Here is a 22527-nt window from a genome sequence, read left to right as displayed (position 1 = left end):
TGGGTGGAAGCATGGCAGAGACCAGGCACATTCAGCAGCCAGGGAAGACAGCAGGGCTTTAGGCTGGTTACATGTCCCCTGGGACCTTCCTCTGGCACAGAGCAGCCAAAGGCAAGGCAGGCAGACTGCAATAATGCCAGGTTATTTTTTGCAGGGGCCGGCTCCAGGCCAGGGCAGAGACAGTCTCAGTGGAACATTGCAGCTGGGAGAAGGCACATGTACTAATTAACTTTATTTATTAGCAACGTGAAGGCAGGGATGACAGGCTGCCCTGCACACCCAGTGGTGGAGTCCCAAGTAGATCCCTTGCAGACTAGAGAGGGCTGAGCATCCTGGTGCTCCAGGGCACCCGTAGAGTCTCCTGGCACTGTGGGGTACCTTGCAGGGACAGAGCTGTCACCAAGGAATAGCTTTACCTTCCCAGTTGAGCAGGGTCCCATTGTGTTTCTCAGAGAGGATTGGCAGTACAGACAGCAGCCCCCGCACGCTTGTGTCCACCGTCAGGTCAGCCTGCAATGGGCACAAGTGAGAATCAGGACTGAGACCCCACCATCATTTCCAGCCGTCCACCAGCACCTGATCCACTCATGTGCATCAGCAGAAAGGGTGCTTCCGCCCACACTGAGAAGCAAGACACAGGAGGTGGGATGGGTCTATTACATGGGAAGATGGTTGGGTATCTGCATGCTCACTGATGCCTTGGTGGAGGTGGCTTGGGCTGGGAAGCCAGCTACAGGCTTAAACCAATAGGACATGTAAAAGATCCCTGCTGCAATCAGGATGCTATGTGCAGCCTTCTCAAAAATCCAGGGTTGCAGGGACCACCCCAAAACAGGGATCCTGCAGGATGAGTGGAGACCTCATGGACCTGCAGCTTTTTGAGGAAGGAGGCACAGGATGGGATGGTGCTGCTCCTCTCCTCCCTGCTCTGCTGGATTCAGGTTCTCTGCACATCTCCAGGCTGCCCAAAGCCTTTCTCCCCCTGAACAGGCCTCCTGCTCACCATGGAAATGTGCTGATGCTATTTCCTGGGCAGCACCCACGTGTTCTGCAGTGGCCCAGAGCAGATGCAGGCAACTTGCAGCCTGAGAGGCAACTCATTCTCACACGGATCCCTCCTCCCAAGAGCCATCCTGGCCCCCCCAGGCACCTCCTGTGCCACTGCAAGTTTGCAGGCCTGGGTCCCACCCTTGACCTGCTCAGCCAAAACCCACCTCCTGGCTGCCCATGTCGGTTTTCACCCAGCCGGGGTGAAGTGCCACGCAGAGGATCCCAGCTTCCCCATAAGTCAGAGCCTGGCATTTGGTAAGCATGTTGAGGGCAGCCTGGGGGAGGAAGGAAGCATCAGCTGTGGGCACTAGAAAGCTCCATGCACCAGACTCCCCCACCCTAGCTGCCTCATGGCAAGGGAGAAAAAACAATGCCAGGTCTTCAAGAGATAATGTGTGTCCCCCCTAGATGGGCAGCAGCTGGGCATGGAGATGCCCAGGGAGCTCGGGCAGATCCTTAGTCTCCATACCTTGCTGCAGCGGTAGGAGATGACAGGCTTGAAGAAGGACTCAGGAGTTTTCTCAATGGACCCCATGACGGTGGAGATGTTGATGATGGCTGCCTTGTTGCAACTCAGTCCCTTTTCTGTGCTCTCCCGGGCAGCCTTCTTCAACAGGGGAAAGAATGCCTGGGGAGAAGCAACCGTGTGGGACTCCTGTGCCTCGAGCCAGCCCCACTTATGGCAACTGCAACCCAGCCTGCCGACCAGCAGAGAGGATGAGGAGGAACAGCAGGAAGCCAAGAGAGCCCAGGTGTTCTGCTGCAGTGACCCTGCCTGCTCCCAGTTGCGGGGCTACAGAGGGCTTGGGCTGGGAGCAGCCCCAGAAAACCTGGCAAAGCACTCAGAGATCTCTACTGTGACCACAAGCAGCCCGAGCTACCCTCAAGCTGGGCTAAATTGTCGCTCCATGGTGAGATCCATCCCCAGAGCTTCATCCATACCTGGGCCATCAGCATTGGCCCCACCGCATTCGTCTTGTATGTTCTTATCATCTCCTCAGCATCTACCGTCTCCAGCGATGCTGTCGGGGTATAGATGCCAGCATTGTTTATTAGCAGATTCAAGCCCATGCCATTCAGCTTCCCCTCCACGATCTTCGCTGCATCAGTAATAGCTGAGGGATTCGCAACATCTGCAGTGGAAAGGAACAGGGTTTGAGAGCCATGGGGTCCACCCGGGGAGCCTGGGAGAAGAGGGAGGTTAAGATGCTGAGGAACAGCTATACATCTCGACCTGTGTGGCCTTCCATCCGTGGGCACCAGATGGTGCTGTGCAACCAGCTCAGAGCACCCCGGCACCCACAAGCCCCAACCCATCCCAAAACTGCCTCCTCCACTATGCACAGGGTGCCCCACTACCAGAAGCTGAAGCACCCTGCCCTGGGGCAGCCCAAAGCCACTCTGGGGACAGCCCTATGGTGGCAAAGCTGCTGTGACTCTCATGCTGTGTCAGGCACCAGCAGCCACAGCCTCCTGTCAGTGGACAAAGTCTATGGCTGAGCAAGCTCTGGAGAACCCAGGGCAGTCTGGGGGGGGGGCACAGTCCCCATGGGGGCTCTGCTGGGACCTTCTGTGGGATGGTTCTGCAAGGTCCTACACCTCCTGCCCAGGCTCTGGGCCGACTGTACCACATTTCCACAGGAGCTGTCTTCCTCCCGGAGCCCTCCTTATCTCTTGCCTGGGACTTGGGATCAAGGCAGCTCAGCTGCATAGCAGAGCAAGGACACTGTTACACAGCTGTGGGAACTGAAGGCCACCCAGGATGGGTCTCAAGACCCTCCTGGTCCTGCGGCCATGGGGCAAGGAGGTTCCAGGGAATGGGGTACTGTAGCTGAGACAGGTCTGGAGAAGCTGGGCTTTTGGCAGCAGGACTTGAAGCAGCTCTGAAGAACTGGATCCCTATGTAGAGCCTGAAGGCAGGGAGGGAGAGAAGGCGAAACGGAGCAAGTGTGGCCAGCAGCTACAAATTTACCAGCTCAGAGGCAGAGCACACCTACCCAGCTTCACAAGAATGACATTTGGGTGTTTGGATGCCAGATCTCTCAGCTCCTACAAAAAGAGACATGGAAACAATCAGTGCAAGGCAGAGGCAATGCCAAGCATCATCCTGGGGCACCAGCGACGGTCCAACCTGAGGGAAACATCTTCCAGATGTTACTCAGCACTAGCAAATCACCAGACTGGGCACCTGCCTAGGTTCTCAGGCTTCTCCTAGGCTCCACAAAGCTATGTGCATGCGTTCAGAGCATGACACAGCCACAGCTGCAAGATACTATGGCCACTCTCCCAAAGGGTCTACGTGCACAACCCAGCCAGAGCCACCGCAAAGGATGAGTGCAAACTACTAAGGATCAGCTCACCCGGGAAAGAATGCAAACTGTCTGGGGATATGGCCAGAAATGTCTCCCAGAGACTGCTGGCAGTGAGATGGAGGAGGAATGGCTGTCAATGCCAACATCACACTTGACATTTGGGGAAGTCACATCTGGATCCAAACAGACCAATCCCAGGATCCACTCTACTCTGGACAGGATGTCTCACCCACTCAAGCGAAATGAAGCACTTTGCACATTTTTATTGATTATTTTCACCAAATGCAGAGGATTCAGAAGCCAAAAGGAATAAAAGCTACAACTCAACTTTACGGCCCCTAGCAGCTATTTGCCTTGAGCTTTCTTCAACTATAGCAGGTTTTAGATGACAGAAACCAAAACACCATACTCAATGCGTCCAAAACTATTACTTTTATAACTAAAAACCTCTTACAAAGCAGCCCACAGAGAATGCTACAGGGAAAACATGAATTGGTGGCTTCTTGTGAAGGGACACTTCCCCTGGGACTCATCCTACCAACACGGAGCAGGAGAACTGCTGACACTGGCTGTGGTCCACCCTCCGTTACCTCTGGGCTTCCCCACCAGGCCACATGTTCCCACATTCTCCCTGGGCACAGGAAATAATGGAAAACACACCTAAATGGTTTGTGATGGCCAAAAAATGTTTCTCCTCCCCTGTTTTGCCCAGCTGCTAGCCTCTACAGCCTCCCACAATCCCAGCGTTAAGTCCAGCCTCACCCACCCCAATGCCTGATCCAGGCACAAAGGAGCAGGAGGAACGATGTGGCTCCTGCAGTGGCACCAGCCTGATGGAGAATCACTCTGTCCAGTCTCCTGTGGTCAAGGACTTCAGCAACAGCACCATGAAGACACTGCCCTCACCCTACCACAGCTGGACAAGACTTAGAGAAGCATCTTATGTTCGAGAGCGATTTGTGTGGAACACCTGGGGGAAACTGGCTCCAGTCCAGACCTGCAAAAAGTCCTCTGAGCTCATCATTGCCCAAATCCAGCAGGTTGTGAGGGGAAGAACAGGGCAAAACTCAGAGACCTGAGCCAGCTTTGTCTCAGCCAGCAGCTGGGCACTTCAGGGCTAGCACCAGGGTGGATTCTCACTGTGCTGTGATTACTCCTGAACCAGAATAACACTGGCAACAAGTACATAAAGAGCATGTCAAGGACTTCCTAAGGTGCGATCTCTGCACACAGCCAAGCTGCAAGAAGATGCAGCAAATAAATCAGTTGGAGGCAGGATCTATTAGAGAGCAAATATCTCCCCACTGGTATTTCAGTGGGTCACAGTAAGCAGAGGAAAACCAAAGCTTAGCCTAAGGAAAGCTGCGAGCACAGTCACGCTTTGCCCCTGTGATTTCCTGCTGGAGCAGCACATGTGAGTCTCTCCCGTTTTAGTGAAGTGGAAAGCAGGGGAAGGAGAATCCCGCGGCAGCCTTCAGGCTCCACCTGAATGAACGCCCAGATTTTGCGGGGACCAGTAACACATCGCAGAACTGGCCAGAGCACCATCGCTGCAATTCACACCAGCTCAGCCAGCCGCAACCACCCAGTCCAACCCTGCTCAGCCCTCACTCTGTGCAACCTGGCGCCGTGCCCGCAGCGAATGGGCAAAGGTCTGGCATGGGAGGGCCGGCTGGGGCGCAGCCAAGGCAGCCTCAGATAACCCAGCGGCACGGTTTTAGGGGTGGCGCGGCTTATTCTTCACCCGCTGCACAGCGGACCTTCGGAGGACTTTAACGCCAGGCAGGGCACAGCACAAACACGAAGTCCCCCGCGACTGCAGTCGGTGAAGTTAACCCAATGGGGAACCAGTCTCATCTGCCTCCGCCAAAGGGTGCTGCCGACACCCCGCAGCCTCCCGCCCCGCACTGACCTGGGCCCGCGGCCCCTCGGGGTCCCGGCAGGTAGCGAAGATCCAGGCGGGAGGTCGCGGTGCCCCCAGGAGCTGCTTCACCAGCTCCAGCCCGATACCGCGGTTGGAGCCGGTGAGCAGCACCGCCCGCGCCCGCACCGCCGCCATCGCCGCCCGCCCCGCGGGGCGGGACCCGCCCGGTACCGCCTCCCGGCCCGGGCTGCCCGGGCCGAGCCGCTTCAGCCCCCGGGTGTCTCGGCCTGCGTCTCTCGGGCGTGCGCGGTTTTCTTTTTTTTTTTCTTCTTTCTTCTTCCCATCTAATATTCAGTACGAACACACTAACAGCATCCCCATCCCGGGGACCCCAGCATCCCTGGGGGGAGGAGCAACAACAGTGATGCTCTGGGTTGGCAGACACACACACGAGAGGGGACCCCCATTTCTTCCCAAGGCTGGGGTGCAGGGGAGAAAGCTTACAGTATTTCTGGGGTGGTGCCTTCAGCACCTTTGGGACAGCAATGTGAGCTATATATCATATCCCATCCCAGTCTTAACCCCATTTATCACGGAGGTACCAAATCCTTCACAGATGCTCTTTATTTCCTGCGCAGAAATAAATGCACCTGATTTGGCTCTCTCCATGATGATCAGATGTGATAGATTGGGTAAGTAGGCTGCAGTTTGGGGATGGAGGTGGTTGGGGGGATTTTTCCTGTTGTTTTTGTTCATGGATGTTGCGTACCTGATTCAACAGCTGGACCAAAGGTGTGGAAAGGAGTAAAGCAAGGAAAAGGTTTGGTGGTAGCAAGGTATGGGAAAATGGGTCATGAAGGGAAGGGAAACAGAAAGGAGACCGTCAGCATCAGCTGGAGGACTGCGCCTGGAGGGGACCCACAAGTACCAGCTCTGCTGCCAGCCCCGAGATGGGTGCTGATGTTTTATTTTCAATTATATGTGGAAAATCAGATACACAAAGAACATTAAAATCCCATTACGGTGAGCACACAACCAGGAGCTCAACAGTGAAGCAATGACTGAGCAGCTCTGATTTATATAAGCTTCATTATTTCTGTTGTTTATTTTCATCCTTTTTGATAAACAGTAGACAAAAATGCCTCTGATACTGATAAATCAGAAAATAAATAATGATACCATATCAATCTAGTGATAGCATCAGGTGATTTGTGCTAACTTTGTCCTGCTCTACTCCAGCTCAACTACTCGGCTGCACCTCTGCTCTCCAGTTTGCCTTGGTATATAAAAATGCTTTGAGAACTTTTTGGTTTTGAACAGTGATACAGAAATTGGATTTTACTAGGAATAAATCTTTGATTATGCCCATAAATACTAAGAAGCAGAAACCCTCCTTATAGCGTATATTTGAACTAAAGGTTCCATTCTCCTTTTCCTGCCTCATTCTGTGCTCAGGCCATTAATTAGGTGACCTGTCACCAGAAGTGCTGCTCCATCTGCTGCAAAGATTGGCCAATACATAACAAATGAGGACAGAGGGGTACAAACCAACAGTCACAGTGAACCAGACTGAGGAATTGGGTTTTTGGCCACCTATTCCACATGGATCCTGCACACTGCAGGCAAATTAGGTTAACCAACTCTTCTAGGTGCTCGCTTCAAAGAGCCCCAGAAATAGGGATCCACTTCCCTGGGATTCCTGAGATCCCGGGGGATCAACAGTGATATCGGCTGTGTAGAAAACAGTTAATGTTCAGCCACAGCTGAAGTCAGTAGGAGCCTGTTCTGAATGTAAATGTGAACTGTGAAAAAAGGCAAGCTCTAAGCATGTGTAATTGGATACTTCCCAATATGGACATTGCTTGACCTACTTTTATGCTTCAGTTCCCCATGTACAAAACAGGGGATTATAAAGTTTTTTGAAAACCTTGTTAGTCAAATTTTGTGAGTCTTCCAGAAGGTAATAAAGAGAAATGCAACAAAAAACCGAAAAGCTCACCCAGGTGCTTTAGTTTCTCTACAACAAACAGGCCTTGATAACTTCCTGCTGCCTGGTAAAGGCCCATTCTGACATTACCGAATTTTGGAGTGCTTGAGTGTAAAAATACGAGCATTTTCCACTTGTTTGCTGCCTAACCTTGGTGGGCACTGGGGTCCTGCAGACACAGCTTTGGTGTCTCTAAAAACTCCTTGCTGCGCACTGTGAGAGCCACCTTTCCATGCAGCAGCCCCTGGTATGGTCCTCCTGACCCTCTCAGCTAATGTCCCATCCTGCTGAATCCCTTAGAAACAGGACATGAAGCTGAGATGTTCCCTACAGAGGAACAAGTCTTAGGTGCAGCCATATGACTTTTTCCCATATCTCATATTAGTGTGTTCCGCAGGGTGTCTGTCAAATTTCTAGGTCCTACCAGCTGAGAGGCTGGGCTCTCATCACAGAGCAGCAGTTTTAGGAGGAGGGTCATATATTTTGGCTTTAGTAAAAAAGATGGACTTGAAAGAAGTTGTTTTTTTCCCAGCACTGTGTCCACCCATCAGGTGATAAAGTGCTCTTTTTAGCCTTGCCTCCTTCTCTCACTCCAACATGTGGATGTCAAACCAAACCACTCACAAGCTGGTCACTTAGCCTGTGCCTCAGTGTTTATGGGATGAGGCATATATCCATGTCATGCGAGAGCCCATTCTCAGGCATCCCCATTAGCAAATATAATAGCGGGAGAGCAAATTTGTCCTGCATGGTGGTTGTGAGGTGTCTCTTCAGGGCATCGTGACAAAGAAGGAAGGATAACCCAGCCAACTGTCCTCAGAGGGTGGCTGAAAAGAGGCCAGTGGTGATCTGCCATGTCCCTGTGGGCCCTGGCAATGGGGCTCAAGTGAGGTTGCATAGAGAGTTTGTGCATTTTAAATCCTCTTCTGGGAAAGATGTACTTGGAAAAAATCCCCTTTGCTGAGGTCTCTGCGAGGGTTCAAGGCTCTGCAGTTGCAGTGGGCTCTGCTGTTATCCTTGATACCACTCAATCCTGGGTGATAGACCAGATGTCAGTCATGCCCAAGAGCCTTCTCAGGTTGCGTGAGGGCAGTCCAGCAGGGAACATGGTTGTGTGGCATTTGCAAGCCAAGGGCAGAGTAAACAGCACCCAAACCACCCTTGCTTTTATTTCTCCTTCCTTGCAATGAGAAGTCAGTTCCTGTGAAACCAGTGTGCAGTGACCTAGCTGGAGCTTGTTGTACATCTCTCAGCATTAGAGCGATGCTAATAGACAAAGACTATGCAGGGTAGCCTCTGCGTCAGTGTTTTCTCCACGTACCTTTCCTGACAGTCCTAAACCAGGACCCGTACAGTCCAGTACCTTACAGAAATTCCATGGTCATTGAGCCACTGTCTGTCTTTGGGCAACTGAATCAAGCTCGTGGTCTCTGAAACTCAGTCCAAGTCAGTTGTGCTATGTCTATACTTGGACTGTGAAAAGCACATTGGCCAACATTTTTTAAACTGTCAGGTTGGAAGGGGAAGCAAGAGACTTGGTTGTTTTTCCTTCCCTCTCATCCCACTGTCTGATCAGCAGTGTAGTGGGGCCTGAACAGGCTTCCACCACCAGCTTAGCTGTGATGGGGATGGCTGTTCTGGGCAGGGGGCAGCTGTATCTCTCGGCCCTGCCCAAGTCCAGCAGCACTGAAGGAAAATTGGATCCTCTGTGCTCTCTTCCACAAGTAGAGAGTCCCCCCATCCTGTGCCACCCATTTGTTCATGGGTCTGGTGCATGAATGCGGGGAGTGGAGGTATTTTCTGCATTCTCTTGGCATTATGTTTCGCTCCCATCAGCACTAATCATCCAGCCCGCCTTCCATCTAAGCCTCTATGCCTGCTATTTCCAATAGGCTGGTTTAAGGCCTTCAGAAATGCTTTGCTTAGAAGAAACCCCTGGCTCAGGGGCCTTGGTGGTGTTGTCTGAAAAGCACATTTGTCGCCGGGTGTGCAATGAGTCAATAATCACACTCAGGAGACACGTTGATTATTTATTTCAGGGTTGCACAAGCCTGGGTGCTCGGTGGTTTCCCACAAATCAAGCTCGCCAGATCAAAATCGCAGCAGATACTTATGCAGTTAAATGTGTTAGTTACATGTAATATTCATGTCCACCAGCTGGTCATTGGGTAGTTTCTTTCTTGCTTCATCTTAAAGGTACAGCTCCTTTTAAATTTACTACTCACACTCAGAGGGCAAGGAGCTTTATTTAAGTAGTGGGCTTTCTTGCCTGTGGTCGTGGGTTTTAGTATTATAGTTCACCCAAAGGGCACTTAGTTCTTACCAAGTTGGCAATGTACATAAGACACCCTGATTAGTCATTCTCCTTAAAGTCTAATTGCCCAAGGATGTCTTTGGTTAAAGGATACTTACTTCACCTGAGGTGGGAGCTTTCCCTTTTGTCAGTCTCTCAGTCCTCCTCCCACAAAACTGAATGTCTGTTCTTCCAATTAAAGATAGTTTAGTGTCTTTTGGTTCTAACACATACAAAGAATATCTTGGCCAAATATAATGTTAGCTAAGTTTCTTCAACAGTGGGATTCTCTGGGATTTGGACCAGAGAACCAAACAACCATAAGCTTGGAAATGAAGGAATGACTTCACTCCCTGTGTGAGGTAGCCACAAGTGGCATATGGTTCCCCATAGGTTCATCTGGATCTTAAGAAACCCAGCAGTTCCTGTAGCTGTCCTTTGCACTGGGCAGAGGCTACTTGGAAACCTACCCCAACCTTGGTTTCTTCTCATGTTCAGACTATGCCAGGGTCCTGAGCACTTCTTTCCCTGGTGCCAGCAGTTTGAGTTCCTGGGCTCAAGGCCAGCTCTGATATAATGCAGGTGTAACCTGGATTGGTCCGTTGGGAAATGACAAAGCTATGAAAAAAGGCCATAAGAAGCCTTGCTGGGGGCATCCTCACTTTGCTTAGGAGCTGCATTTAAGTGCAGGCTCTCACCCTTATTTGCTGCATGATCTCTTCACAATGGGGTGTCACTAGTTTTCTTCAGCCAAGAAGAAAATGAATCAGGGAGGGTGGACATGACCTGCCCAGCTTCAGAGAGTTACAAGGTTGGGTAGGTCTCACCCCACCACTCAATTAGTGGTTCATTTAACACTATTGAGTCTTCAACGAGTTACTAATATGTGATTACATGGCACAAAACAGCTCTGAATACACCATGGAGCAAATAGGCTTGATAAATAGTAACAAGTTTATTCTCACTTACATGGTAGATTAAATGTACTGAAGATAATTGTGCCATGCACCCTTCCCCTGGCTAGCGAAGAAAAGCCTATTTCTCAATACTTCTGTAAGCAACACTGTCATTACCCTTTGTGCAAACATCTAGGTGAATGTGAGGACACCTGAGCTTTCAGCAACTGGTAGTGGAGGCGGTGTGTGACTGCGTCTTGGAAAACTGTCTCTTACTCTTTCTAACTTGGTGAGATGGAAAGCTCTGCAGGATAGTTTTGATGGACTCTCTCTAGCTTGGTGACATGGAAAGCATGTGAAACATGGTTGTCTGAGATTTTATGGGAGAGGGGCGTACAGAAAAACCTTAATGCTCATCTTAAGGTTTAGATCATGCAGAAAATTTCAGAGCGAATGAACCATTTGAATCCCTTCTTGGGAGCTGGTCTGAGGTCCCTTGGGAACAACAGCAGCACTTTTTGAGAGGCTGGGTGGTCAGCCAGGCAAGGCCGGTTGTTTTCTTCACTGCCTCTTCGCACCAGGTTGGACTCTGACTCCTGGAGAAGTGGCACTTGTTTAAACTCTAATGATCGGCAATGCAGCATGGGGCCCCAGAGCAAAGTCAACATTATAAAGTTATTACTCCAAAACAGTGGAAGGCTACAAAAATGTGATGGCTCAGCAAAAGCAGGAGATTTAAAGGTTAATTTTTTGTTTCTGATGCTGTCTGGTTCTGAAGCATTGTGGAGGTTTCTAACAGACTGTGGGTGATGGCCTCATCTTCCACCTAGAAGAAGAAAACCATGGAAGTCTGTTTGGAGGAGCAGAGCTCTCATGCAAATGGCATGTATCGGCAAGTATAGCTGTGGTCTGTGGACATTAAAAAGAGAAAATATAGAAAAGACCTATCAGAGCCAGAAAGCCAGTCCTGCACTCTGGGAGGTGTGCTGAGGTGGGGAGAATTTTCAGGGTCTTCAATGAGAGATCAGTCTGAGACAGCTGGAAGACCCAGGGTTTTGTACCATTGATATGCAGCAAGAATTTGTTAGACAAAACCAGTCTCAGCCCAATGTGGAGAATCAGAAATGCAGAAGAAGGTCTGACTGGCCTCAGGAAAGAAAACGGGGAAAAAGTTTTAAACAAGTGGAGCTTAAGGAGAGACTGAGACTTCATGGGGTTGAGGAAGGGTGAAGAGAGAAGATCTGTGGTCGGCTCCCAAATACAAGCTGCAGATGCATGAGAGGGCAGGAGCTGATTGCTGCTGTCATGTTCTTGCAGAGGAATATCTTACCTAGAAGCTGGACAGCACAGCACTAGATGGTCATCGAAGCAATAACAGTTCATGGAATGCTGGTGCAGAAAGAACCATCAGGCCACAAAAAGAGGCATTGCTATGAAAGAAAAGCTACAGGCCGTAGCAGAGAGAGGGGTAAAACTCCAGTCCAGGTTCTCATGAGGTTGTCTTACTAAGTGAATGAAATGTGTGAGTGCTTAACATGCTGATATTATACCTGCATGCAAAGTCTTATGAATAATAGCAGAGAAACTAAACAAATACATTAGCAGGGAACATTTTCCACAAGGTCCAGAAGGGGAAACACTGGCTATCACTTGCCAACAAAGACTATTTTTTTGTTTCCCATGCCAGAAAGCACAGTATGTTTGTGTGCATTTCTGTCACGTGCTCTGGGCTTTATCTCAGGATTTACACCAAGCAAACAAAATGGTAAATTTTACTCAGAGGATGTGAAAGCAAATGAACATCTTCTGACAAAAGTTGCTACGGAAGGAGAGAAAAGGCTGGGGCTGTCACCACTCTGCAGCTTCCAGGGTACAGGGGGAATTACAAAGCCCCTTAGAGCTGGAGAGAGACGTGCATGCCAGGCCCAGCTGGCAGAGCAGGCATATCAAAGGGATCAAAGATCTCACACTAAGATGCTGTGGTGGGATGTGCAAAATTCAATTCTCTCTCATACAGATGTATGGTGATGATATTTCAATGCTAGGAACCTAGCAAAAACAAATCAGAGAATTTTTCCCCTGTGATTTGTGGCATGCCTCTACTTGCAGAAAATCTCCTTGAAACACTGCCATTTGGTAAACAGGCTTTGGAAAAGGAGCGTGCTTTATATGCATGCAATTAATTTTTAACATATCTGGTAAAGAACTGATTGCTATTGATAAGAATACTCGAAAGTGTGATGTCCAGGTCTAGATGTGGTCTGTGCTGTTTTGATAAAAACCACTCACCTGTCTTGTGCTGGATTAATGTGTACTGTGACTGCCCGAGCCAGTGCCTGGGGGAGAGAAGGCAGGCTAGGGATGGAAGACTTGACCATGCCACCTCAGCCACAGAAGAGGCATGGTGGACACCGCCACCATAATGGGGCTTCATCCCTACTTTGGGTGGGGCTGGTGGCAGCATCCTCCCCTCCCCGTTGCACCTAGAGGGACCTGTGGGTCAGGCCCCTGATAGAGCCCTCGAGTCAGCTGCCCAAATATGAGATGGGGAGGTGAGTGAGGGCAGGACTGCCTGTTTTGGTGGCACCATAGTGACCATGCGACTAGCCTGAGGTGCAGAGGGTTCCCTGGGACCATACTTTGACACATCCATACTTTAAAGGAGTTTTGTTTGGGGGGAAGGTGAATGCAGCAGCAATAGGTGGGTGAGGATGCTGCAGACTCAGAGCAGGACCGAGTCAGAAACAAGTGTAGGACTGAGGATGCAGAGCTGGACCAGCAAATGGGCATCTTTACCCCAGGCTGCATTTCCCCTGGCTGGGTTTGAGGGGGGTGCCCTGGGCAGGATCGTCCCAGGGCTGCGGGGAGGACCTGTCTGCCCCACAGCATCTGCCAGCTGAGCCCCAGAAAGCAGACAGGAGTGGGGAGGAGGAAATCAGCTGCTGCTGGTGTACGAGGGTTCACTTGGCACTGCAACTGGGAGGAAGTGGCTCTGGTTAACGCTACTGCAAAGACATCCCAGGGGAGAAGGTGACATGTCAGCAGTGTCACTGTCTCCGTTGCTGACCAGCAGCCCATGCAATGGCTCTGGGACCCAGCACTTGAAAGCAAGGGGGTTACCAAGAGGTTTCTGGGGATGTCTTCATTTGCAGTGGAGTGGGAACACATGACGTGCACACGCACCTGTCACAACTCTGCAAATCTGTAATGCTTCACTTGAGGTACTGGGCAGCACTGGGCTTCACTGGTGCTAGTGCAGGACTGTCCATCACCTATGGCTGATGTGGACCATGAGGCTTTGACCAAGGCATTTCTCTTTGCAGGAGAATGTCCCAGGCACCTGAGTCATCCGTGCCTTCTGGGCAGAGTGACCACTCAACTTAGGACTGCACTCAGGTGTAACTGAGCTGTGGGGCATCCCACACCCCTCCCGCATGCTGATCCCTCCCTCCTCACCCACAACAGCTTCTCCTGGCCAGGCTGGCCAGAGCTTCTGGATTATGGGGTCAGGTTTCCCAAGGTCAGCTGAGTTTATCTGAAAAAGCGAAGTGATTTTTGCCCACTGGTAGCGAGGGCTGGTTCCCAGCCAGGAACTGTGTCCCAGAGAGTTCAATGAGCTGGAGAGGTTGTACCTGGAGCCAAGGGTGTGCGCAAACCCTGAGTGGGTGGGGTGGCTGTGGAACAGGCTGTATAGAAGCATTAGGGAGCTGAGCAAACAATGTAAGCTGGAGCAGAGGGAGGAGAAGTGATATGGGAAAGCTTCATGTCCGCTCCGTTCTGGTGACTGGGGCCAACCGGGGAATCGACATGGGGCTTGTCCAGCAGTTTCTGGGGATGCCAAATCCACTGAAGTGGGTCTTTGCAGTTTGTTGGGATCCCAAGGGACAGCGAGCACAGGTTAGGCTGGGATGGGACCTAATGGTTTTTGCTGGGGGATGGGAGCACTCGGTGCCAGGGCAGCAGGTTGGTGTAGGGAGAAGGTTTGCAAAGGGCTCAAGCTGCAGCTGAGCACCCATGGCGCAGGGCAGCTGGGTTGAGATGGCTGTGGGACCAGATGTCTGTGGGATGTGCCAGAGGGGACAGGGCTTCTTGGGGACAAAAGTGGCATCTTGCTGCTCCCCATCTCCTCAAGGGCTTGATGCAAAGTGCTTGTGTCTGCTACAGCAGGGTGGGGCATGAAGCAGTGGCATGTGGTGCGTGCGGGAGGCATGGAGCCACACTGATGGGAGCAGGGCAGTCAGAGCAGGATGCTGGCCGAGAGGTGCTGCAGGTACAGAGCCAGAGCAACATGGGCTTTGCCTGGGAAAGACAGAGTCTTTGCACAGCCTCTCTTGCCTCTCTGTGTCCACGCTGTCCCCTTTCTTGCAGGGGTTTGTCCCTGGGTACAGAGGGGCTCATCCCACAGCTCTCCTTCTGAATGTCCGCACAACTTTCTCATGCATCAATCGCTCCTCCCAATGAGGCGCCCCTGGTTTGTAAGTACGAGGTCCAGCAGAGCACTGCTCCTTGTTGGATCTTCAATCACATATGTTCTCAGGGTGTCCAACTGTTAGGAATCAGGACATTCTATGTTCTTAAAGACTACGTGTGCACTGTGAACAGCAAGGTTTCAATTGTTCGGAGACCCATGTTTCATACATCCAAGGTGGTTGCAGATGAATGCAACCTAAGCTATGCTGAAGAAGGTGTTCCTGGTAAGAAGGTGGATTAAAACCTTTGCACCACCCTTGAGGCATATGATAACCAATGTTAAGGCATGACTGGATGCCTAAAGATGTCAGGCTGAACAAGCCACAAAGGATCATTTCCTCAGAAAGGCCCCTTGGGTGTCCTTGTTTAATGATAGACCTTCAGCTAGAGGATTTCTTCTGTAATTGCTCTTGCATTTGGCTCCATACCGTTCACGATTATGCAATGTTAGGACTACTGCTTTTGGACTGTAATTATTGAAGCTGCTTTTTCTAGTGAAACTGAGTTAAAGCTAATACTCCACCTTCATGGCTCTCCCCACCTACCCATAAGGGCAAAGGCCAGAGTTCCTGCTGACCCTTACAGGCTCTTTCTAAAGCAAAGTGAGTACAAGTCACTTGTAGACATACCAGAACCAAAGATGAGGACAAGAGTTTGTGAAGGACTCATGGATGACCAGGTCTGCCATGATTTCTGGTCAGTGCAGCTGCAGTGTGATATTAATGATGCTGTGGGGCAGGAAGATCTTGTGCCTGTGTTTGGAGGGGTTCTTCCCTTTCACATAACCCCATCTTCCATGTGATTGAAACATCAGGTGTGTTTGTGAGGACACTTGCTGGGTGTGAAGGGCAGGGGGACAGAAGGATGCTATAGGCTCATATACACTCCTTTTGATTTTTGCTCCTTCATTGCTTCTGTGTGAGCCTGGTGTAGACTTAGCTGCAGCACACTGGGTGGGGCATGCTTGTGGCTGAGTACCATGGACCTTGTTGTGGGATCTGCACCCATGTCCCCTGCCCTCCCACACAGTGGTCATCCCCCAGGCACTCTTAGGAGCTGTTAGGATGGGATTCAACAGACTGCGCTGGAGCAACGTCCTGCCTAAATCTGCTGACATCTTCTTGGAGCCTATGCTGTCCTGCCGCAGAGTTGACTTTGTTCCTTTTTTTCTGTTCTTTAGCTGATGTAACAGTTGTCCCTCTGAGGTGTGAGGAGCTCTCTGTGTGTGCCCAACTACCTTTTACAACAGTGCAATGTTGTGTATATGAGGCTGTGACATCATTTTTTCGGGCCGCCTCTAAAAGACAGGACACAGACTTTGTCATCAAGGCCATTGGCATTCTTTCCATACGAAACAGGGAAGTCATTATGAGATTTTTTTATGACTTTCTCCTCACTGTGGATGGCACTGGAAAGCTGCTGGAAGCCCTTCTCAGTGTAAATTGATCCCTTCCCTGTGCTATACCTTGTCTTTCTGGGCACCTGTTAAAGGATGACTGAACTAATTTCTAGGGGCCTGTCAGAACCCCCATGGCCACTGGGGTGGCCATGTTCTACCACAATACCAACTCTGTACTGGCCCATGCTCCTACACAGTGGTCTAGTTGACACAGGAGAGTCCAGGAAGAGTCACCTGGAGTTAGATCAAGGTACTACCTAGCCCAGCATCCCACTCTCTGTCCTAGAAATTATAATGGTGGAGCTTTGATGGATTTAAAAGCAGACATGGTCAAGGGAAAGAGTCCAAGACATGGAGACATGCCCATTCCATGTCCCATCCTACCTCACATGTCACAGAAAGCCAAGGTTTAGTTCCTCTGTGTGTTAACAGCCATGGGGTGATCTTACGGCTTTTGAATCAACTTCTTGGACCACGTTTGGGGTGCTGGGGCAACAGGCACAGCAGCTTCAGTTCCCCATATTCCTGTAGTGAGCCTGAAAGATGGCAGTTTGCATAGGGCCATACATGGCAGTATTAGTGCTCCTTGTCAACTCTGAGTTATGCAGCTTCTTCCTGAAAATCTGAGGGTCTTGTATTAGCCAAAGAAAACTTTGTTTTAGGATGTCTGAGTGGCCATGTCTTCTCTGAACAAGGGAAAGACAAGGTAAACAATGTAAAAATGTTCCTGGAATGCTCTCAGATATCTCTGTCTCTGTTTCAGACCCCAGGCAGGAGACATCTGGTGGTACCAGGCACAGAACATCCTGATTTTCACATAGGTCCTGGAGGTGTCTTTGTGTTGCCACAGTGCGTTTGCTTCTCATTGGTTGAGGAACTCAGGCAATGTTTTCCATAAAGATTCCCATGATTCATCTCTTTCTCCTGGATGCAGTTTCAAATTGGAAAGATCCCAGAATTTCATGCAAATGGATTGTTCAGTGTCCCTGAGTAGGTACCAGATTCATATAAGTCCTGTGTTTGTGACATAGCCATGCCTTTGATGAGACTTGAGGGCCCCAAGTGCCCCGAAATGCCTGCTTCCCAAGTCCCTTGGGGACAGGAGGAGTGATTTCCCCTCCTGTGCTTGAGTGGGGTTCCTCAGAGCTCTGACCTGTGCTGGGGCTACTCAGTAGTGGCCTTAATGGCCATGGGGATGGTGGTTATGCATTACAAATCCCCCGACGTGAGCCTGAGCAGGTCTGCAAGAGAGCTGCAGGGCAGGGCTAGAATTTAAACCAACCTTGGCCATTTGGGTAAAGAGAGATTAGTCTGTTCTCCATGTCTATGAACAGGAAGAGGAGATGAGAGATGGTCTTCAGTGAGGGAGTCAACTTTTTCAGAGTTAGGACTGGCAAGCCCCAGACCAGACTGATGGGACCTCTCATGTGCTCCCAGGCCGAGGAGGCCTTGTGTCACTCCATTTCCTAACAAAACTCTCAAGGATGTTGCACATGGTGCTTTGGAAAGCAGCAGCCTTGAAAGACCTTCTCAAGCCTCTCTCTGACTGCACTGTTAATGGAAAACACAAAGACAATGTGGTGGCCCTTTCTTCAATCTGGTGTCCTCTCATTTCCAGGTTTGATTTTATACTTCCCCATGAGAAAGAAGCCATGGAATGCCCCTCTGTAGGACCTCTGAAAGCCACAGAAGACAGGGAGGAGGAGGAGGAGGAAGAGAAGGAGGAGAAGGAGGAGGAAGAGGGTCATAAGCAAATTGAGACTGATGGTAATGTCACATCTGGCTTGTGAGAGAGTAAGGGGTGTGTGTGGGCATGGATGCTTGTGTGTGGGTGTTCCTCTAGTCCTCAGCAGTAGGTGGTTGAAGACAAGGACAAGATGTGATGCCCTGGGAGGGAAGACTGCATCTCTTGTGTCTTGCTGCACACAACAAATCTCAGGTCACCTGCTATGGAAGAAGACCTCACGGCAGCCCAACACTGACAAATGCAGCTGGTACTGCTGAGGGACACTTTCCCCAAGGCTCTGTGCCCTGGTGTATAGTGCAGGCTGCTCCTTCATTTCAGTATGGAGCTTGAGCTGCCAAGTGAGGAGGGGTCTACTTCTCCCACAGATCCTGTGGGTGAATCACAAGGAATGTGGGGAGAAAAATTGCCCAGAGGTTACAGTTAAAAGGGTGGTAAGCTGTGGCAAAGACTTCCTAGAAAGCAAGAACTCTTTGAGATGATGGCATCAAGGGAATTGGATTGTTCTATTAGATGCTGGAGCAGATATGCCTGTCATTCTTGTTAAGTAGCCACAAAGATGCTTTCTGAAGAGTCTTTCCCTTGTATAGTTCCAGAGAGTCCTCCTACTGAACGTCTCCTTTCTCAAGGAAGGCAGGAAAGAAGCACAAAGGCAAAGGGTCACCTGGCAGGTAAGCCTCATGGAGAAATGGATGAGGATGCCCCTGTGCTCTTGGATTTCTTGAATAAGTTGTTCCCTTTGTACGCAGTGTAGGTATTGTCTCTGAAGAATTTTTCAGATTTGTCATGGTGACTGATGTTTGTGTGAAGAATTACTCCAGGAGCTGATGAAATCTTTCACCTTCCTTTTTGACATCTATGAACCTCCTCTGATTTCAGTCTAAATGATGCTGCTTTTCAAAGAAAAATGAAAATTCAGAACATCCCCCCCAGCAAGACAAAAGTGTCTCTCTTCACTGTTTTCTACCTTAGATTTAGTCAACTGGAAGACTCTGATTTAATTCCAAATCTGGTGTTCAGGGGAGGTTGTCTGGCACAGGAAAAGTGCCAGAGAGAGCTAATTGCCAGCATTGCTCTCCCTCAAACACTTCCTCCTTCTCCTGCACTGGGTGCCCCCAAAACACAGCCTTTATTGTGTGGCTGCCACAGTGCAGTTCACAGAGTGGGGGTCATGGTCCCTCCAGGCTCTGGTTATTGCAGAAGTCACTGTTGTTCTCTTTGTTCCCTCAAGACAGGGACCACATGCGGGTGTTATGGCCCATGAGAGTGCTACAACTCAAGGTTTACTTCCTCTGCTATTGACATGAAACCAAGTAGCCAAATACACCTAAATCTCCAGCAGAACTGCTGTCTGCTGCACAGGCTGGCACTAGACTATTCATGAGCACAAGGTGGAGAACAGCCTCATCCCATACTCATACCATATTTTCAGCTTCCTGCCACGAATTCAGGAGAGCTTCTTGGTGGTGAAGAAAGATGGCAAGCACAAGCAAACTCTCAGTGTCAGACCTCAGACCGCACTTCCCATTTTCAGAAACAAAAAGAGGACATCCCCGTCATGCTGGGAAACCAGTCCACAGGTCAGTGTCTGGATCAGTTCTGGCAGGGGCTGAAAAGGGATGTGGGTGGAGGTGCCAGGGGACACTGGACAGGTTCACTGAGTGCTCTTGGTGCCCTCAGGGCCTCCAGTTCCTCCAACCAAGCCATCTTTGTGGTCTGGTGACGTGCTCTGACCTGCTGGAGGGTTTAATCTCATGGTCTTGCTCTGAAAAATGGCCATTCTCTACCCTCATTTACCTCATTACAAGTGATGTCAGCATGAGAGTGGGGGGCCAGTGGGAAAATAATGTCACCCTGGTTCCTCTGCTATGGCTACAGGCCCCTGCCCAGGGCAGTTCATCTTGTAGGGGTTTCTGAGGATGGAGCAGAAAGTGCTGGAGGGCTGCACAGACCCTGTAGCTGCTGGCATCTCCACTGCTGAATATTTGAAGCACCTGAGGGAGGTGAGAAGCTGCCTAAAAATCATCCTCTGGTGCCAACGCAGGCTAGGTGGTCTCACAAAACATTGATGGAGATTTGGCCATGCTCACCACTGCCACCAGTTGGGAAAGAGGAGAGGACTGCTCCCTTGGTGCATAGAGCCTTGGTGAAGAGGAAGCTGGAAAGTCCACAGGGGCTACGCAAACCGAATGCATTCACCAACCTCAGCCCAGGAAACTTGAGCAGCAGTGGCTGTCCGAGGCATGAAGGACTCCAACTCCTGAGTTCTAGGGCTGAGTACGGCATCCTCCCCTTTACCATGACCTGGCTTAGACCCTGATGCCAGGCAGCTCCAAGCTGCCTCCAAGTTGAAGGCAAGGGGGAGGCAGGAGGGTCTCAGCCAGAAGGCGAGAGAGGCTTTTCCCTTGATGTTGCAGCCAGCTTTCCATGCGAGCAAACTACACTTTGCAGCTCTTGGAGAGTTACCACATGCATCAGGAAGACTGGAGCAGAAGACTAAAGCTGAACTGGCAGAGGAATTATGAAGAGAATAAGTTATTGTGGTAAATCTCTCCACCTATGCATGGTGTCTCCCCATCCCTTGCAGTGCCCTTGCCTCCACAACCAGGAGGACTGAGGGGAAGAGGGTTTCTTGCCGGTACCCTTCGTGGGAGGTCAGCCAGCTGGGGAGGTTGTCACCTGGGATGAGGCACCCTGCCATCCAAGGGCCAGCTGTTGGGCACTCCAGTAGGATTTCTAGGTGGGACCAGAAAGTTGTGGGTGGTCAAAGAGACGAGGATTCCTCCAGTGTTTTCTTACTAGACACTGAGATGCCTTACTCTGTGGGTTGATGCCTATTTGGTCCAAAGTCTCATCCATTGCCTGACCCACCCCCAGGCTGACTAAGCACATAGCATTTCTTTGCCTTCCTCCCTGCACAATAAAACCAAACTGTTCCTCCTTAATGCACAGCATTGGGCAGCAGAAGACTCTCAGAAATCCAAGGGAAAGGTATCTGGGCTTCTGGCAGAACAGAGGACACATGAATATGATGGGGAAGTCTGTAAACGTGGTCCTGAGCCCTCCCAGGGACGGGAGGCAGCCTCATGTCTGTCTCTTCTATATTCCAATTAAATCCTGCCTCCACCTCTCTTCTGGGTGGCTGTGCTCCCACTTCTGAGCTGGTGTGCGGAGCCAGGATGTGCTCTTGGTGCTGTGTACATTTCTGTGGGGCACATGTGACTTTAGGGGCTCCAAGCTGATCAGAGGTGCCCACAGGGGCTCTGGGACTCAGCAAGGGGCTGATGGAGTTGGGTGAGGGACCTGATGGGCACATGGGCTCCCTGGGGCCCATGCAGGGCTTGGGTGCGCCAGGGCTCACCTACTGCATATCCTGTGGTGTATAGAGGGATGGGGAGGGGGAAGGTGGTGGGATGGTACTCAGGGGCCTGTGGGCTGCCTGGGACATGAAGCAGGGACGTCTCACCCCACCGTGTCCTTCCTTCTCCACCAGTGCTGAGCCCAACCTGTGCCAGGGCCAGAAACAGCAAAAGCATCTCTGAATTCACCAGGGCACCCTCTCAAAGGTGTAAAACTGGGAGTAATGTGGAGGTGTTCCTTTCATTAGTAATGAATATAAAGGTTGTGTTTTAACATAGGGATGAAGAACACAGGACCCTCATCCATCCCCCACACCTTGGCAGGGTGGGATGTACACAGGCTGGTCCCAACACAGGGCACATAGGGCAATTTTTATGTCCCTGTTTGGGCACCTGGGGTGTTTTGGGGGCCTGCAAGCGTCAGCAGGGGAGAGAAAGACAGGGGCAGGATGGCTCTGGGAGAACAAACTCCTGGCCCTCCCCATCCTTACCAGATGTGAATCCATTTCGGCATGCCCAAGGGAAGAGAAAGCCCCAATGGGGAGGAAGGAAGAGGGGGTCAGGCTAGCATTGGATATATCTCTTTTGGCCAATCTCTACCCAGGGCCATCTTGTACCACCTGTTCATGCAATTGTGTCACAGACCCAGTCATAAAGGGGCTAAAAGCACAGAAAATTAAGTTTCCTCTCTGAACCAGGCAGGAGCAAAAAGCCAAGAGGAGGAAAGGGTAGGCAGCACAGACCAACACACCCCATTAACTGGGCCACCAGAGGGCAAAAATGGGATGGAGGGAGGATAAAAAGTGTCACAGAAGCAGTTGGAGGGGTGGTTTTGGGAGAAAACCAAGGGCTGAAAGGCAGACCTCAGTGTCAGCACAAACTCTGGAGACATGATCTTGGAGGGCAAGACTTCAAACCAAGGAACGCCTGCAAGACTGAGCCCAACCAAGAGGCTCAGCCCAGCCACACTGCCTGCCCTGGGCTTCCCTGTGCCTGGGTGATCCTGCCAGGGAAGGATTTCTCTGCAGGGACCAGGCAGCGAGGTGGCAGTGGGGACCTGGGAATGTCGGATATTGGATGAGGGACCCTGGGGATATCCCAGTTACCTGGACCAACCTGTCCAGGGCCTTCCTACAGCATCACTCAGATCTCC

At 50.7% G+C, this 22527-nt stretch overlaps 1 protein-coding gene and 1 long non-coding RNA gene across 3 annotated transcripts; one reads left to right on the top strand and one right to left on the bottom strand.

The window, feature by feature from the left end:
* Positions 1-217: 217 nt before the first annotated feature.
* On the bottom strand, positions 218-5457 carry LOC104044564 (C-signal). Of its 2 annotated transcripts, XM_064459163.1 has the most exons (6): positions 5275-5453; positions 3048-3099; positions 1993-2183; positions 1520-1678; positions 1215-1325; positions 218-510 (listed from the first exon to the last, which is right to left on the bottom strand). In XM_064459163.1, the coding sequence occupies exons 1-6, from the start codon at positions 5419-5421 to the stop codon at positions 397-399; spliced, it is 774 nt and encodes a 257-aa protein (XP_064315233.1). In that variant the 5' UTR covers positions 5422-5453; the 3' UTR covers positions 218-396. The 2 variants fall into 2 exon arrangements, with proteins under 2 accessions (XP_064315233.1, XP_064315234.1); XM_064459164.1 differs by lacking the exon at positions 1520-1678 and having other exon boundaries at positions 5275-5457.
* A 15-nt stretch (positions 5458-5472) lies between these two features.
* Positions 5473-6273, top strand: LOC135314752 (uncharacterized). The gene is made up of 3 exons (XR_010374230.1): positions 5473-5773; positions 5865-5918; positions 6008-6273. It is a non-coding gene; the product is annotated as an uncharacterized LOC135314752 (long non-coding RNA).
* Positions 6274-22527: the final 16254 nt, after the last annotated feature.

This window comes from Phalacrocorax carbo, chromosome 8, assembly GCF_963921805.1.
Source record: "Phalacrocorax carbo chromosome 8, bPhaCar2.1, whole genome shotgun sequence".
Taxonomy (NCBI): Eukaryota; Metazoa; Chordata; class Aves; order Suliformes; family Phalacrocoracidae; genus Phalacrocorax; species Phalacrocorax carbo.
The sequence above is the reverse complement of the archived record's forward strand: the minus strand, read 5'-3'. Positions and strand labels throughout refer to the sequence as shown.

Excerpts from the sequence above, each read along its gene's own strand:
- LOC104044564 (XM_064459163.1), bottom strand. The coding sequence starts at position 5,421 with ATGGCGGCGGTGCGGGCGCGGGCGGTGCTGCTCACCGGCTCCAACCGC. Across the intron at positions 2,184-3,047 it reads TGTCATTCTTGTGAAGCTGG|ATGTTGCGAATCCCTCAGCT; the intron begins GTAGGTGTGCTC and ends TTTCCACTGCAG. Across the intron at positions 1,679-1,992 it reads GGCCAATGCTGATGGCCCAG|GCATTCTTTCCCCTGTTGAA; the intron begins GTATGGATGAAG and ends GCTTCTCCCCAG.